This window comes from Perognathus longimembris, chromosome 24 (assembly GCF_023159225.1).
Source record: "Perognathus longimembris pacificus isolate PPM17 chromosome 24, ASM2315922v1, whole genome shotgun sequence".
Taxonomy (NCBI): Eukaryota; Metazoa; Chordata; class Mammalia; order Rodentia; family Heteromyidae; genus Perognathus; species Perognathus longimembris.
The window spans coordinates 29,860,577-29,874,831 of record NC_063184.1 but is presented as its reverse complement, the minus strand read 5'-3'; the positions used below and the strand labels follow the sequence as shown (position 1 = coordinate 29,874,831).

The 14,255-nt window shown below is 39.3% G+C and overlaps 1 protein-coding gene across 7 annotated transcripts in view; it reads right to left on the bottom strand.

Annotated features, from left to right (window-relative positions):
- Positions 1-3,566: 3,566 nt before the first annotated feature.
- Otud4 (OTU deubiquitinase 4) overlaps positions 3,567-14,255 on the bottom strand; it is a 28,912-nt gene continuing 18,223 nt past the window's right edge. For 4 of the 7 annotated variants that reach the window (XM_048333468.1, XM_048333469.1, XM_048333465.1 and 1 more), the window contains exons 14-21: positions 13,625-13,787; positions 11,260-11,383; positions 10,332-10,387; positions 9,757-9,837; positions 8,103-8,241; positions 7,278-7,538; positions 6,298-6,338; positions 3,567-5,143 (exon numbers count right to left, since the gene is read on the bottom strand). In XM_048333468.1, the coding sequence (XP_048189425.1) occupies positions 3,926-5,143; positions 6,298-6,338; positions 7,278-7,538; positions 8,103-8,241; positions 9,757-9,837; positions 10,332-10,387; positions 11,260-11,383; positions 13,625-13,787 (2,083 nt within the window). In that variant the 3' untranslated portion in view covers positions 3,567-3,925. The remainder of the gene's footprint in view (positions 5,144-6,297; positions 6,339-7,277; positions 7,539-8,102; positions 8,242-9,756; positions 9,838-10,331; positions 10,388-11,259; positions 11,384-13,624; positions 13,788-14,255) is intronic. The other 3 variants (XM_048333467.1, XM_048333470.1, XM_048333471.1) reach the window with 3 other exon arrangements.

The following is a 14,255-nucleotide window of genomic DNA, read 5'->3' as shown; positions in this document are numbered from 1 at the left end:
GGCCCAGGCCCAGACTTCAAGCAGCAAGGACCAGGGGGAAAAAATGACATGCTGTATTACTTGGTTACCGTGAGACCAAAGAATCACAAGCAGAATCAGCAGACAAAAATTTAATATACACACAGTTTTATATAGAATGCAGCATCACACCATGTAGGGCATTTACTCTTATTTTATACATTCAGAATATGTTCAAAACACTTCTTAAGGCTACAAAACAGAACATAGAAAAATAAACAGGAATATATTCAACACTTACAAAAAGTGATATGATAAAGAATATAAAGTACTATTTCTTTAAACACTTCAAAAGATATGTATATTTTTACAAGTAACATCACAAATGATCACATCTTCACATGCTTATAAGTATTATTTGTACTCAGTGTAAGGCTAGTATTTTTCATAAATTTTTTCTAGCTCTGTAACAATGCAATTTTAATCCATTCAAGTAAATTCAACCCCAAAGTTGCTGCCTTCCAGCATTAAGACATGCACCCACCCCATAAGTGGTCTTCCTAAAAATGCACGGGGAGGAAGGGGATATCTTTTTTAAGTCCAAATCAGTAGGAGTAAATGAAACTGACATACTGGAAATGAGGCATTATTAAGATTTTAAAACAGCACTGAGACATAAAATAGGGAGCAGAACACAGTAAACAGAAATAGTGTAGCCAGATCTCCATTTTCTCCAGCTATACACTAGAATGGACCTTGCTTAGTACCCATAAGTGAAAGACTGAAGGTAAGAACAAATGAGGCAAAAATAAATATTGCTAGTATCTAGGATGGCTGAGTATTTTCTAAACCAGAAATGGTTAGAAAGGAACTTTATTGCACCAAGTCAATCATACTCAAGTTTGCAGTTCACAGGCATTTTTAATTCACCCTTGAGTCAAAAGGAAACAATGCACTGCAATCGAGTTTGCCTCAAATAGGCTGAATCAGCATGGTGATCTGAGTTTCCTACTCCTGTCAGCTGGAGGCAGGGTCTGAGCTCAGTTCTGCCTTGAAAAACGGACGCATAGGTGGTCAGGAAGCATCGTGAGGACAACACAGCTGCCAGCATCCTGCTGCCGAGGAGCGCATGGGCAAGGACTGCGGACAGACGAGAGGAAACAAACTGGAAGAGATCCAACTCAGGGCTAAAAGAGCTGCACACACGTTCAGCAAAAGCACCTAACTAAAACAAGTAAGCTTTGGTTAAATATTTGTTCTTCAAAATGTATCTGATGAGAATATGAATTTCATAATTTCAAATCTAAAAAATCCTCAGTATTCTTTTGCCTTTTTTTTTCCTATGGAAAGATGTCGACATACACTGACATAGTTAATATGAAGAAGGACAAAAGCTTGTTTGGCCCTAGTCTGACCTCAGCGTAAGGCAAAATCCTCTGGATGAATAATTGAAAAACCTAAAGAGAACAAATCTGATCTTCATGTAATGATTGATGGCTTTAAAACTCCCACATGTCAAAGCTCTTTCACTGCAGAAAGTGCTACTTGTTGGAATTCTCTGAGCACTGCCTCACCATCTTAGCTAGACTGGAAAATAAGGAAGCAAACCTGTGCCATCCCCCAGAGCTATCTATTCAGTTCTTTAAGGTAGGACACAGTGACGGTAGAAAAATGAACAGTATTCTTCCTTAACAAATGTTTAAGTATTTCCAGAAACACGTACAACTCCAAGCAATAAAAAAAAAAGTGGAAACAGCGATTTCTTTTGGACTCCTGAGATCAAACTTGGATCAAACTTTTAAATCTGGTATCTATATCAAAAGGTGATTTTCATAGTAACTATCCTACATCTAAAAAGCATGGCCTAAAGAGGACCCTCTAAAATTTGTCATGCCATAATTGAGCCATTTTTATTAGCAAAAAAAGTGGCTTAAGCAGGCAGTACCCTCAACAACTGCTTAGATGGTGACAACAAATTCCTTTCAACTCTTAACAATGTTCTTTGCCATTCAACCATCCCAGTCTTCACAAATTTTTACCTAGCACCATCATAATAAAATGCTATCTTTCAAAGTGCTCTCTAAAATTCTATGTTACAAAATATCTAAATGCTAATCACTACTCAAATCAGCAGTTACACAGACCATTAGGTAATTAAAACAGCACAGAGGTAAATAACCATTATTACAGTACAGTGGAGAACAGCCTTGCTGATACCCAAACATCCATAGAGGTTATCAGAACCCAGAAAAACTTAGTTTTAGTTTGTCAAATTCAAGTGAGTTATATTTGCGTTTATAGAATCTGTTATTTAAAAGAACGACAAGAGCCATCACATCTATTTTTGAACTTATTATTCAGGCCATGCAAAGAAAAATAATAAGTATATTATTGCATAGCACTCAAAATTCCTGATCAGAAGGTATCTCAACATAAAAAAAAAAATGGGTAGGAGCCGGGCACTGATGGCTCACACCTGTAATCCTAGCTACTCAGAAGGGTTGAGATCTGAAGATCACAGTTCAAAGCCAGCCCAGGCAAGGAAAGTCAGTGAGACTCTTATCTATAATAAATAATTTTTTTTAAAAATGTGGAGCTGTGGCTCAAGTGATAGAACCCCTAGCCTTGAGCTTCTTGCTCAGGAACAGTGCCCAGGCCCTGAATTCAAGCCCCAGGACCAGGAAAAGGGGTATGTGGGGGGTGGGGGGGGTAGATGGGTTTTCACATTGGTATGTACAAATAAAAAACACAAGCCACAGTAATTTTTACAAAGTAACACAGATGAGTGAATACTGTGTTAATCAAAGAGTTCAATCTCCAAATGAAAACAAGAGTGCAACATGCAAAGGGAACTCTAGTGAATACTGCAAAACCTGGGAGCAGGATCAGAAACACATTACCCCAAGAACAGCAAACTATCCAATGCAAAGCAGAATTGTCATCTAGCAGCGTCCTCTAGAAAAAGAACTACAAGTCACAATCATCTTATATTTTGTACAGTAATTCCAGCCATGACAAGTAGAACATGCAAACATAAAGTGATAAACACAACCAATGGTGCAAGGAGAAAAAAAACAAAACAGTAATCTCTCTATAGAAACCTGTCAAGCTAAAAATTTTTAACATTTCTTCTCACAAAATATTTAGAATCTGTCAGTGCATTAGTGTCAAAGTGGCATTAAAAAACCTCTGCAGTTTTAACAGATGCAGATAATTTTCAAAATGCATAGCATCTACATTTCTTTCGAGTAGGCACCATGATATTTACACCAGTGCTAGGAATTCTTGGTGGAAACAGCCATTTCACTGGATTTCCTACTTTTCCTTAAATATCTATTCTTGTATGCAATCTCAAGTTCAACAGATACTCACCAAAATTCAAAAATATACCCTATGGATATTAAAGAACTATATACAACATTACTAAGACACAGGTTAATAGGCTGCCTTATTCAAGTCTGACAGATATTGAGATGAAAGGCCTTTGGGCTGGAAGCATCTTAAAGACAGTGTTTGAGGCTGAGAACTGTTTGAGCCAGTTTATGACTAAGGCATTGCATAATAAAATATACATTTCTATTTGGTGCAATGTTATGTTTTGGAATCTATAGTGTTGTCAAATGGTTTTCTTGTCACTAGAAAGCACACATTTCCAACATTTGAAATCTAACTTACACAAGGAAAAAAACACTAAGTCTATGTTTTATATTAAGTCGTTTATAAAAAATATTTTAACAAACTTAGGTTCTACTTTTTAGGGGGGCAATCACCCAATAAAGACTTTGAATAAGAAATATGGCAATGCCAGAAATTCACTTGCCCCTTAAACTCCAAAATCTTGTCCAGAGTGGGAATGAGGGTAGAGGGAGAGGGAAGGAGATAGTTCCAATTTGGGTGGTTCTTTTAAAGCCTTCAGAAATACCCCACCTAAGAACGGGCCTCTGCTCTAAAATCCAAGGAGCCACCCTCAAGTGTGCTGTCCCCTGTGGCCATCTCCCATGCCGGATCTCCTCCGATCTCCCCTGTAGGGCCGTCCCCGGACATGTCGATGGTACTGATAACCTTCATCTCGGCTTCTGCTTGGCTGCCCTTTCCAGGACTCTTCACCTCTCCCATGCTGATACCCACCCCGACCTGAAGAGCCCCAATCGCTCTTGTACTTCCTGCCTCCATAGGTTTGGTTATAGAACTGCTTGGATCTTCCACTTCTCAGAATGTTAGACACTTCACTTTCATCTTCTGAGCTCTCTTCTTTTGGTCTTTGCACTCTGCTATCCACAGAGTTGGCCCCAGAGCTAACCACATTAGCAGCAGCAGTCTTATTATCTTTTACTTTTTCTGGTTTTTCTTTCAGACTCTGTATGGTCCTCTTAGGCTCGAGTTCGACAGGCACAGTTTCTTTTTCTCTGTTTAGAATCTGAGTGGGAAGATGAGCTTTGCCCTCAGCTCCAGGAGGAAGGGAGGCCAGGGCCAGATCTGCCTTTCGTGTCTGGGACGACTGCTCTGCTCGACCTTCATGCTTGCTGCTCACACTTGCTTCAGGCAAAGAGAGAGCACCTTCACCCTGGGGTTCTGGGAACTCACTCACTACAGAGCTGGAAGCACATTCTTTAGACAGATCCAGATTTTCTATGGGCAGATCCAATTCTTTTTCATCAGAGGGCAGGATAATATTCTGCCTCATAACAGGATTTTCTATGAATCCCTGGAAAGGGTACCCATACCAAACATGAGGAAAGAAAGGAGGTGCAATGGGAACTGGGCCCAAGAATGGACTGGGTCCAAAGGATGGTTGTGGATACACGTTCTTGCCACTTAGTGAGTCTTCATATTCAGCATGAAGCAGCTGCCCAGGGTTCTCAGATTCCAGATCAGCCTGGTAAGACAATTGCCCATGACTTTCAGACACCTGAGAAGGAGGGATAACCAGAGGTGAAGAAAATGTCGGCGGCCCAATTTCTGCCTGTGGCATCTGACCATTAACACTGGCCTCCGTCTGCATAGGGAAGTGTGCTTCGGCACAAGTACATTCGCTTTCATTCTGAGCAGGAGGTGCTTCTTGGAACCAAGGGTTATGAGGATACACAGGGACAGGGACCTTTGGGTACATCCTGCAGGCTGCCAGGTAGGCCTGGTGCAGAGGGTACAGGTAAGAATGTGGAGCCCACATAGGGCAACTGTATGCCTGAAAGAGACACAGAAAGATAAAACAAGCATTTCAATGGAGAAACTTTAGGCTCGAGCTAAGTTTCCATGCCTGTAAAAGACAGCCATAGATTGCAGTCCAAAGATCAGTTCCAATATAAAAAAGAACTGGAAAATAAAGTCATTATTTCAAGGCTCCATTTCCTGACCCCATCTGAAAACTATCAGAAAAGGCTGACAGGAAAAGGCATCTCAAATACTGGCAGTTCAGACCTAGACTCACACCCTAGCTCTCCCACTAACTAACATGCTAACAGGGTCACACGCTGTATGACCCTATAACAGTTAACTTGCCTAAGTCTAGTCTACAGGAAAAGGCTACAAGAATATACAATCCCCAGTGGTAGGGCTCCACGATTCTAGGACCCTGAGAGCATTCCAATGGCAAGGATTAAATGAGACTTCTGACCAAGGTGGAGTTCAAAAGGGAAATTCTCCAATTTCTTATAAGGAGTTCAGTGAAAAACCAAACTATGAAGAAAGTATAACCAGCCAATTGGCTAACTAATTAAACCCAGCACTAACTTGGAAAACATGAAACTAGCCAATGAGTAACAACACAAAGCCATATGAAAGCGGTCACTAGACCAGAAGAGGACACTGCAGTTCATATTCCAAGTGCCCAGGACCCACAGAAACTCATTCAAGACAGGAAACAGCACAGCGATCTCCAGTCTCTAAGAGAAACTAATTTTTGACCATTTCCCAAGGACTGCTCTGCTCATTCATGTTACTTTGATCCCTTCAACAATTAAGGCCTGTGAAAGAACAGGAGCATGTTCCATTTAAACAAAAAAAAAAGGAAAAAAAATGAAGCTATGCTTTTAAATATCAAATGGCTTTCCCAGGGCTACACACCTAAAAAGTAAGCACCCCTTTACCCTAGATCTTCATCCAATTTTTCAGTGAGGACACTGCCTTGAGCTACTTGCTACTTGCAAATATATCCATTTACTGGTTAAGCCACCATCAAATTAAGAGAAGTGAGCAAACTGAAAAATCTAGCACACCAAAATGTGAATAGTACTGAAAATGCTAGTTCATAAAATTTTAGTGAGATTTAGTAAACCTCAGATTAAGAATACTAATTAGTAATAAAACAAAAGTAACTTTGAAGTGGTAAACTATAAATACCTTCACACCAAGGTTGAAGAAGAATCGAAGGATGTTCTTATCTGAAAACAAAATAACCACTCACTGAAACTATACATTCACAAAGCATTTCTTCATCATCCTCAATCAGTACACGTTTAACTAGAAAGGGTGGTTTTCTCTAGCCTGTGATATAAAACCCAAACATTGCAGTAAAACTAAAATCAGACTCTTTGTACAGAGTTAGTCCAGATTTGCCACAGCTTTTCTCTACATTAGCACCTCAATTCCAAAATAGTTTACACTTTCTTCTGCTTAAAAATGAACCTGGGGGCTGGGAATGTGGCTTAGTGGTAGAGTGCTTGCCTAGCATGCATGAAGCCCTCGGTTCGGATTTCTCAGCACCACAGAAAGAAAAAGCCAGAAGTGTCCCAAGTGGTAGAGTGCTAGCCTTGAGCAAAAAAAACGCCGGAGACAGTGCTCAGGCCCCAAGTTCAAGCCCCAAGACTGGCAAAAAAAAACAAACAAACAACAAACTGGGAGAAGGGAATTCAAGTGCTCCTTGTATTTCTTTTTCAACTTCTCTGTAACTTTGAAAACCATCATGAAGTAAAAATGTTGCTGAGAATGTTAAGACTAATGACAACTAAGTCAGATGTTAGACATGCCCGTAACATGTGCACTTCTGCCAAAGGCAGGAGCTCAGAATTTAAAACCAGCCTGAGTATATACATATCAAAGTTCTATCTCAAAAATGAAAAATGACAATAACTTTTCAGGGTTTCAAAAAACTGGCACAGGAGAATCACTATTCAACACATACAAAAAAGCATTTTCTAATAAAAACCAAATCTGCAAAGGAATGAAAGACCAAGTGGCTAGGAGTGAATAACCAAATCCCTGATGTCTTTCCCAAGTAAGTCCTTCCTGTAGCTTATAAGAGCTGAACCTCTGGTTTCTATGTCCCTTTCCATTTCTCACTAAATCAACTTGTCAAATAGATGAACAGAGGAAAATCTCACCTTTAGGCAGGTCCTCACCAGTCTGACACAGTGAGTAAGGTGGTGCAATGGCTCGGTCTCCCTTTTCATTACAAGGAAACCCAGGATAGAGTGGGTCTTGGTAAAGGCTCAGTGTCTGAGGCAAAGGCATCAAGGGCTGGTTAACTGCCTGTAATGAAACAGGAACTGGAGAGGGTGTTAAGTGAGCTTGGGACACAGCAGAATCAGGTCCAGTAGTCAGAGTCTGTGTCACTGACAAAACTGGAATTTGAGCAGGAACACCTACAAACAAGAAAGAAAGGAGTCAAAGACTCTTGAGAGGGTAAGTCTTTCTACTCTAGAAACACCAATTTTTATCTAGAATGCTGGAACAGCAATGCTGTTTATTTACACATGGTAGGTGACATGTAGGTTAAGGAGTCAAAAGATTTCTAACCAATGAAGGTCCCTTGGGGACACAGGAACTAAGCCTATCTATGTCTTCTTACTACAACTCTCAAAAACATGTGCTAAAACACGGGTCCTGCAAAGAGTCCAATTGGGGGCCACAATGAGTGAGATCATGGTTAAAGGTATCGAACCCTGCTGCCACTTGGTGCTGAGCAAACAAAGCCAACAATGGAGATAACTAGCTCAAGCACACATGTAAGGCGTGTACTCCTCAATGACCACCACCCATATGAACTGAGACCTGGAAGCTAAGAGATTCCACAAACTGAACCCTCCCTGCGGTCCAGCCTCTTGGGTCATGCAGAAGCGCTCAATCAAGAATCTGTATTGTTGACTCTGGGAAGGCCCTTTTGTGGCTTGTATTGACTGCTAGGCTTTTCTAAATTTTCCTCTTACCTGTTGGTCCAAAAGTTGTAGGTTCACTTGGCCAGGCTGGCACAGTGGCTGGTAAAGAAGGCACCGCAGGAGTTAGATGTACCTCTGGAGAAACTAAGAGAGGAGCTGGATTTGATAAAGACACATGCTCTGCTGGCTTCTTCAAAAATGGGGTGGTAGAAAAGGGCAAAAAGGTATTTTGATCAGTTATTCATCTTGTTTGTGCTGGTACCTGGAGCTCTGTACTAGTTTGATTTTTTTCACTACCACTTGAGCTACAACTCTACTTCCAACCTTTTGCTAGTTACAGTTCACTGGAGATAAAAGTCTCATGGACTTTTCAGCCCAGGCTGGCTCTGACTATGATCCTGAGACCTCAGACTTCTAAACAGCTATGATTACAAGCATGAGATACCAGCACCTGGCTTCAGACATTAATTTTAATCATCACATGCACCTCAAGTTGCCTATTTTTAATATAAAAGATGTCTAAAAGGTCCTTCTGGTCTTAGAAAAGAGCGAAGAAAAAAAAACACAACATAGTAGCTAGAAGTAATATGCAAATAAATTTAACACTAAGAGTTGCCACCACAATAGAAATCACTGAGAGTTGAAAACACAGTGCTTTAGAAGCAAGTAAGCAGTCATTGAAATTGTCTTGAAATTCCTGAGTTATTTAGGAAAGATCCTCATACAATGACATACTATTTCATATGTCTTTTAATAGGAAGGATGTTAACTGAATGCCATTTAAGTTATTTTTCTACTCAGACCAAGAATCAGAATGTCTAGTAGAACTCATTACTTCAATTAATTTGTAAAGTGGTGGTATTTTTATTAATGTGTGTGATGTAATGGTTAATGATACAAACTTTAAACACACACACAAATACAGTTTTTTTTCCAATATTCTTTTTCAACCTAACTCAAGGCACCATATATAAAGGTAAAGAATAAAAACTTATTCAAAAACCAGGAGCTGAGGGCTTACGCCTGTAAATCTTAGCTACTTAGGAGGCTGAGATCTGAGGATTGCGATTCAAAGCCAGCCCAGGCAGGAAAGTCTGTGAGACTGTTATTTCCAATTAACCACCAGAAAATCAGAAATGGCACTGTGGCTCAAGTGGCAGAGTGCTAGCCTTAAGCTGAAGAGCTCAGGGATGGTGCCTAGGCCCAGAAATTCAAGCCCTACGACTGACCAAAAACAAAAACAAAAAAACCTTTTTCAAAGCTGGGCACCAGTGACTCATGCCCATAATTCTAGCTCAGAAAGCTGAGATCTCAGAATCAAGGTTTGAAGCCAGACCCAGCAGGCAAAGTCCATGAGACTTATAGACTTATCTCCAATTACCACCAAATAGCCAGAAGTAAAAAGGTGGTTCTAATGGAGAAAAACAAAAAGCTCAGGAACAGTGTCCAAGCGCCAAGTTCTAACTGCAACTATTAGCACAAAACAACCTACTCAAAAGTCAGCAAAATAACCATGTAATAAGTTATTACATTCTATGAATGCTGACAACAATTTAGACTGGCTAATAAAAAAAATATAGAAAAGTAATAGCCAGTCAAATTGTAATTCTCTCAATCCTCATGTACATGTTGTTTTTAAATGATAGCATATCCTAAGAACGCTAGAGAACAGAACAATCTATGTCAAATATAACAACTTACTTACTTGTTCTGTGGGAGGCTGGCACTCTAACTTCTTTGACTTTGATGGTGAAGAAACTCTTGTACATTTATCATCACCAACATTCTTTGGGAGTAAAAGAAAAAAGTAATTCTGTATCTCAAAGATGTGGGGTAACTGTGGGATAACTTCGGGTAACTGGTTGCTTTCTATAATTCACTTTACATTCTGCCCACATTACATTTTGATGACATTCTCATAATTAACTCTTCTAATTTTATCCATTTTCATTCAACAAGTACCTTACCTTTGCCAGGATTTATCTTAATTTTATCAAACTACTATTAAAGCTGAAGCATGGCTTCCAACAATATAACCTGCCACATTAAAAGTACCAGTCTACTGTATATAATAGTGAACTGGGGGAAGGGGAAGGCTACTTTTGCAACTGGTTCAGCAACAACAACTTGAGAGAGGAGACTACAATTGGAGAGTAATTTCTCCTTTGCCTCTGCTTTCCCACTTTACTAGAACTACAGAATATTGAAATCTTTCCTGTATTATCCATTTACTTCTCCCTAATACTAGAGAAAAGATGAAATTATATTTTAAACCTTTACCTCCAATGTGCTTGGCTCAAGTTTTTTATCCACGTGAATATGTCCATGAGTTGACTCTGGAACGTGTAACAGAGCAAGATAAAAATGAATTTCTAAAAAAGCAGTAGCAACTAACAGGTTTGAATACAGAAGACCAAACAAGAGGATAAAGTCAAAAGTACTATTTGAATTATGTTGTCAGTAAAAATGCTTTTTGAATAGTATTTAACATTCCGCTCAAATCAATGTTCCTCTCCAACAATCAGATACGTAACATTAGATAAACTACTCAGTGATACTTAAAGTTAATTTTCCTAATATAGTATTCCCCCCACTTTGGGATACATTCTATAGAATCTGAATCGAAGCCCAAAAAATAAGGATAACATCTAATCCTACAAATAAATACCTTTCCTCCATACATGCACATTCCTACATTTATAAAACAGGAATGGTAAGACAGTAACAATAGCAGAATAGATCAACTCTAACAACACAGTGAAATATAAGTCAAAACAAGAATTTGATCCATTTCTCAAAATATCTGTGCTTTTTCACCTGTTTACTTGAAGCAACTCTGTAGCTTCTCTTTGGCAAGAAGATTATCCATACTCCTCTTGCACTTTGAGACATTATTGGGACAGAACACTGCTATCTGTACCTAGACTATCTATCTATAGATACTACAACAGCCAGTAAAAGACTAATGGATACACAGGCCAAAGGAATGAGCCACATCAGAACAGGAAGATCCCATGAGATTACAACATGAATACTAAGAACAAACTCAACTTAAAACCTTTATTTCTGGAATTTTACATCTAATATTGTAGGCAACAAATGACTGAAACTGCAGGGCAAAGAATGAATACCAAAAGCAGCAACTGCTCAAAGCCAATGACATGTATGAGTACGGGGAAGATCTGCTTTCAAATGATGAAATGCATACCTTTGTCTTTTCGTTCTTCTGGATCCATTCTCCTCCTGCTTCCTTTCCTATCACTTGCATGTGAAGACTTTCTCTGGACACTTGGGTTGCTGCTCTGAGAAGCTGACTGACTGACAGATGAGCTCTTTAAAATGAACAAAACACAACATTCTGTGTTGAAAATTATACCAGATTATATGAACAGAGAAGTCTTATAATCTTACTCAGATTCCTAACTTAAAAAAAAAAATCACAAAACGTATAGCCCTAGACTCATACTTACTTATATGTTCTACATTAATAATCTGATTACTGAATCAAACCATTAGGCAATCAGACCTTCAGCACAGTAAGTAATTACGACTTTCTGCTGTCTACGGCCATACCACCCTGAACGCGCCCGATCTCGTCTGATCTCGGAAGACTTTCTGCTATCTCCATTTCAGAAGCCACCTTGACAAATCTTTCATCTTTATAACTTAACAATTCTTTTCACAAATAGCAACAACCCGTCTACCAACCTCTGAAGAATCCACTGAAGAAGCAACAGTCATTGTAGAGAAAAAGTGGGGTAGATTAGCAGCCACAGTACACCAGTGAATTATGTTGTTAGTGAAAGGCTTTCTGAATAATAATGAACATTCTGCTTAAATCAAACCACCAAATGCTACTGTCAGGAGAAAAATCATATAAGCTCTATGTGAACTCAAACTTTCTAACTGATCAAACAAGGAAACTGGAGTGCGTCAGCTTTTTATACTGAGAGATCACTGAAAGTTCTGTTACTGTTAGGGCACTCGGTAATCTTTTCACAGTAAGAAGAGGATCTCCACCCTCAGTTTTCAAAAGAAAAATCTAAGCCAATATTCAGTCAAGCTTACTAAGACTAAAAATGAGTACAAAACCACCTAAATCATATTTGGAATTGGGCACTAAGGAATTCCACAAGCAGGAGACAGAGACCTAAATATAAATATATAAATATATTTCATCCTGGTATAGGGGTAGCCTCCCATAACACTCCATGAACAAGTTAGTTCTCATTCTGCCATCCTGCCAGTGATCCACAAAATTATGTGGTACTAGATTTCTCCTTCTGGCAGATCCCAGGTACATATCCAAAGTTAAGAAGCCTGAAGGCTCACCCATGTCTTTCATTAGAAAAAATAGTATCTAACACACAGAGCAAGGACAAAATGACAGGGAGGGTAGAGTACAGGTGCTGCACCTCCAGCCCCCAAACACTATGAAAACCAACTTTCACTAGTCCTGCTATGCTTGCTAACGTGCCAAATGACTTCCCTGATTACATGCACAGACTCGGAAAAGTATTAATTGAATAATGAACCTCCACGTTGTGTATTGCTTTTGCTAGCAAGTGAACATGCTTGGTTCAAACAAACAAGTACAGCTGAGCAGGGCATGGTGGTACACACCTGTAATACTAGTTTTCGGAGGTCTAAGTAATTGGCCCGGGCTGGCCCTGATAAAAAGCACAAGCCCTATCAGAAAAACAAATAAAGCTGCCTACCAAGTGTGAAGCCCTGAGTTTAAATCCCAGTAACTACCAAAAAAAAAAAAAAAAAAGAGCAAGCAAAGTACTTTGTTTTTGTTTGGAGACTGGCATCTTGCTATGTATCCTATGACTGGTCTTAAAACCATGAACCTCCTGGCTCTCAGCCTCCTAAATACCTGTAATTACAGGAATGTGCCAGCACAGTAAGTTCTGCCTATCTTTAAGGCATTTTCAATTTAAAAATTACTAGTCTCTCCCTAGTGGTCTAGCGGTTAGGATTCGGCACTCTCACCACCGTGGCCTGGGTTCGTTTCCAGGTCAGGGAACAAAAAAACAAAAAAAAACCTACTAGGCTCAAAATCAGACCTTTGACATAACACTGAAATTCTATTAAGAAAGACTTCCAGGACTTAAGGCATAGCTCAAGTGGTACAGGGCATGCCTAGCAAGTGCTAGGTCCTGAGTCCAAACTCCAAAAATCTAGGAAAAAAAATTTAACCTTTAAAACTCCCAGCCTGACACCAGTGGCTCACACCTGCAATCTAACCACTTAGGAGGCAGATAATGGGAAGGACTGTGGTTTGAGGCAAACCTGGGTAAAAGTTCATGAAACTCCACCTCTAGTAAGGCAGTTGGACATAGTGGCACTTGCCTGTCATGCCAGCTATGGCAAAAAGTATAAAAGTCAGGATCATCAACAAGGCAAGCCAGGGCAAAGAAGAGAAACACTGCCTTTTATATAAAAATTTAAAGAAAGGAACAAGGACAGCTGAAGACCTGCTTCCATCAGAACACCTGGCCTGGGCAAGTGTGAAGCTAGAAGTTCAAACACCAGTACTACCAAAAAAAAGAAAATTTGTTCATACTTACAGAAAGGGCTGGGAAAGCCTGTTCATCTCTGTTCTGAATCTCATAGAGTAAACGAGACTCTTCAATAGCTTGCTTTTCTCTGCGTTCTTCTGGGGAGAGGCCAAAATAATGAGATTCTCGATTCATGTGATCAAAATCCTCAACTCTCTCACGATCAGGTTTTCTGTCAAATGAAATATCCTTGTCAGTAAAAACAAAAATCGAGAGTACTTAAAATAGAATCATCTATTATTTTGCTACGTAACTATTTGACATCTGACATTTTAGAATTTGTTGCAGGGCTTTGTTCAGCAACACTTATTACTACAAGTAATTATAACTTACCAGAAACAAAGCAAAACAACATTGTTGGTTGCCTTAATTTCCTGAACAAATAGGAGCACCCTTCTGCTCCAGGATTTAGGAATACAATTCAGAATTCACTAGTTACCCCATTCTAGGGACTATTAAATCCCAGAATAAGATTTGGCTAAAATACAATTTTCTACATTGTATAAAAACTTGCTCAGAAAAAAAAGAAACACCTCTTTTCTACATTACTTAATAGTTCGCTTTAGAAAGGATTATTACAAAGAACTCTCAAGGAGTTTTGTCAACAACATTTTTAAGTAGTACATGTGAACAAAAGATT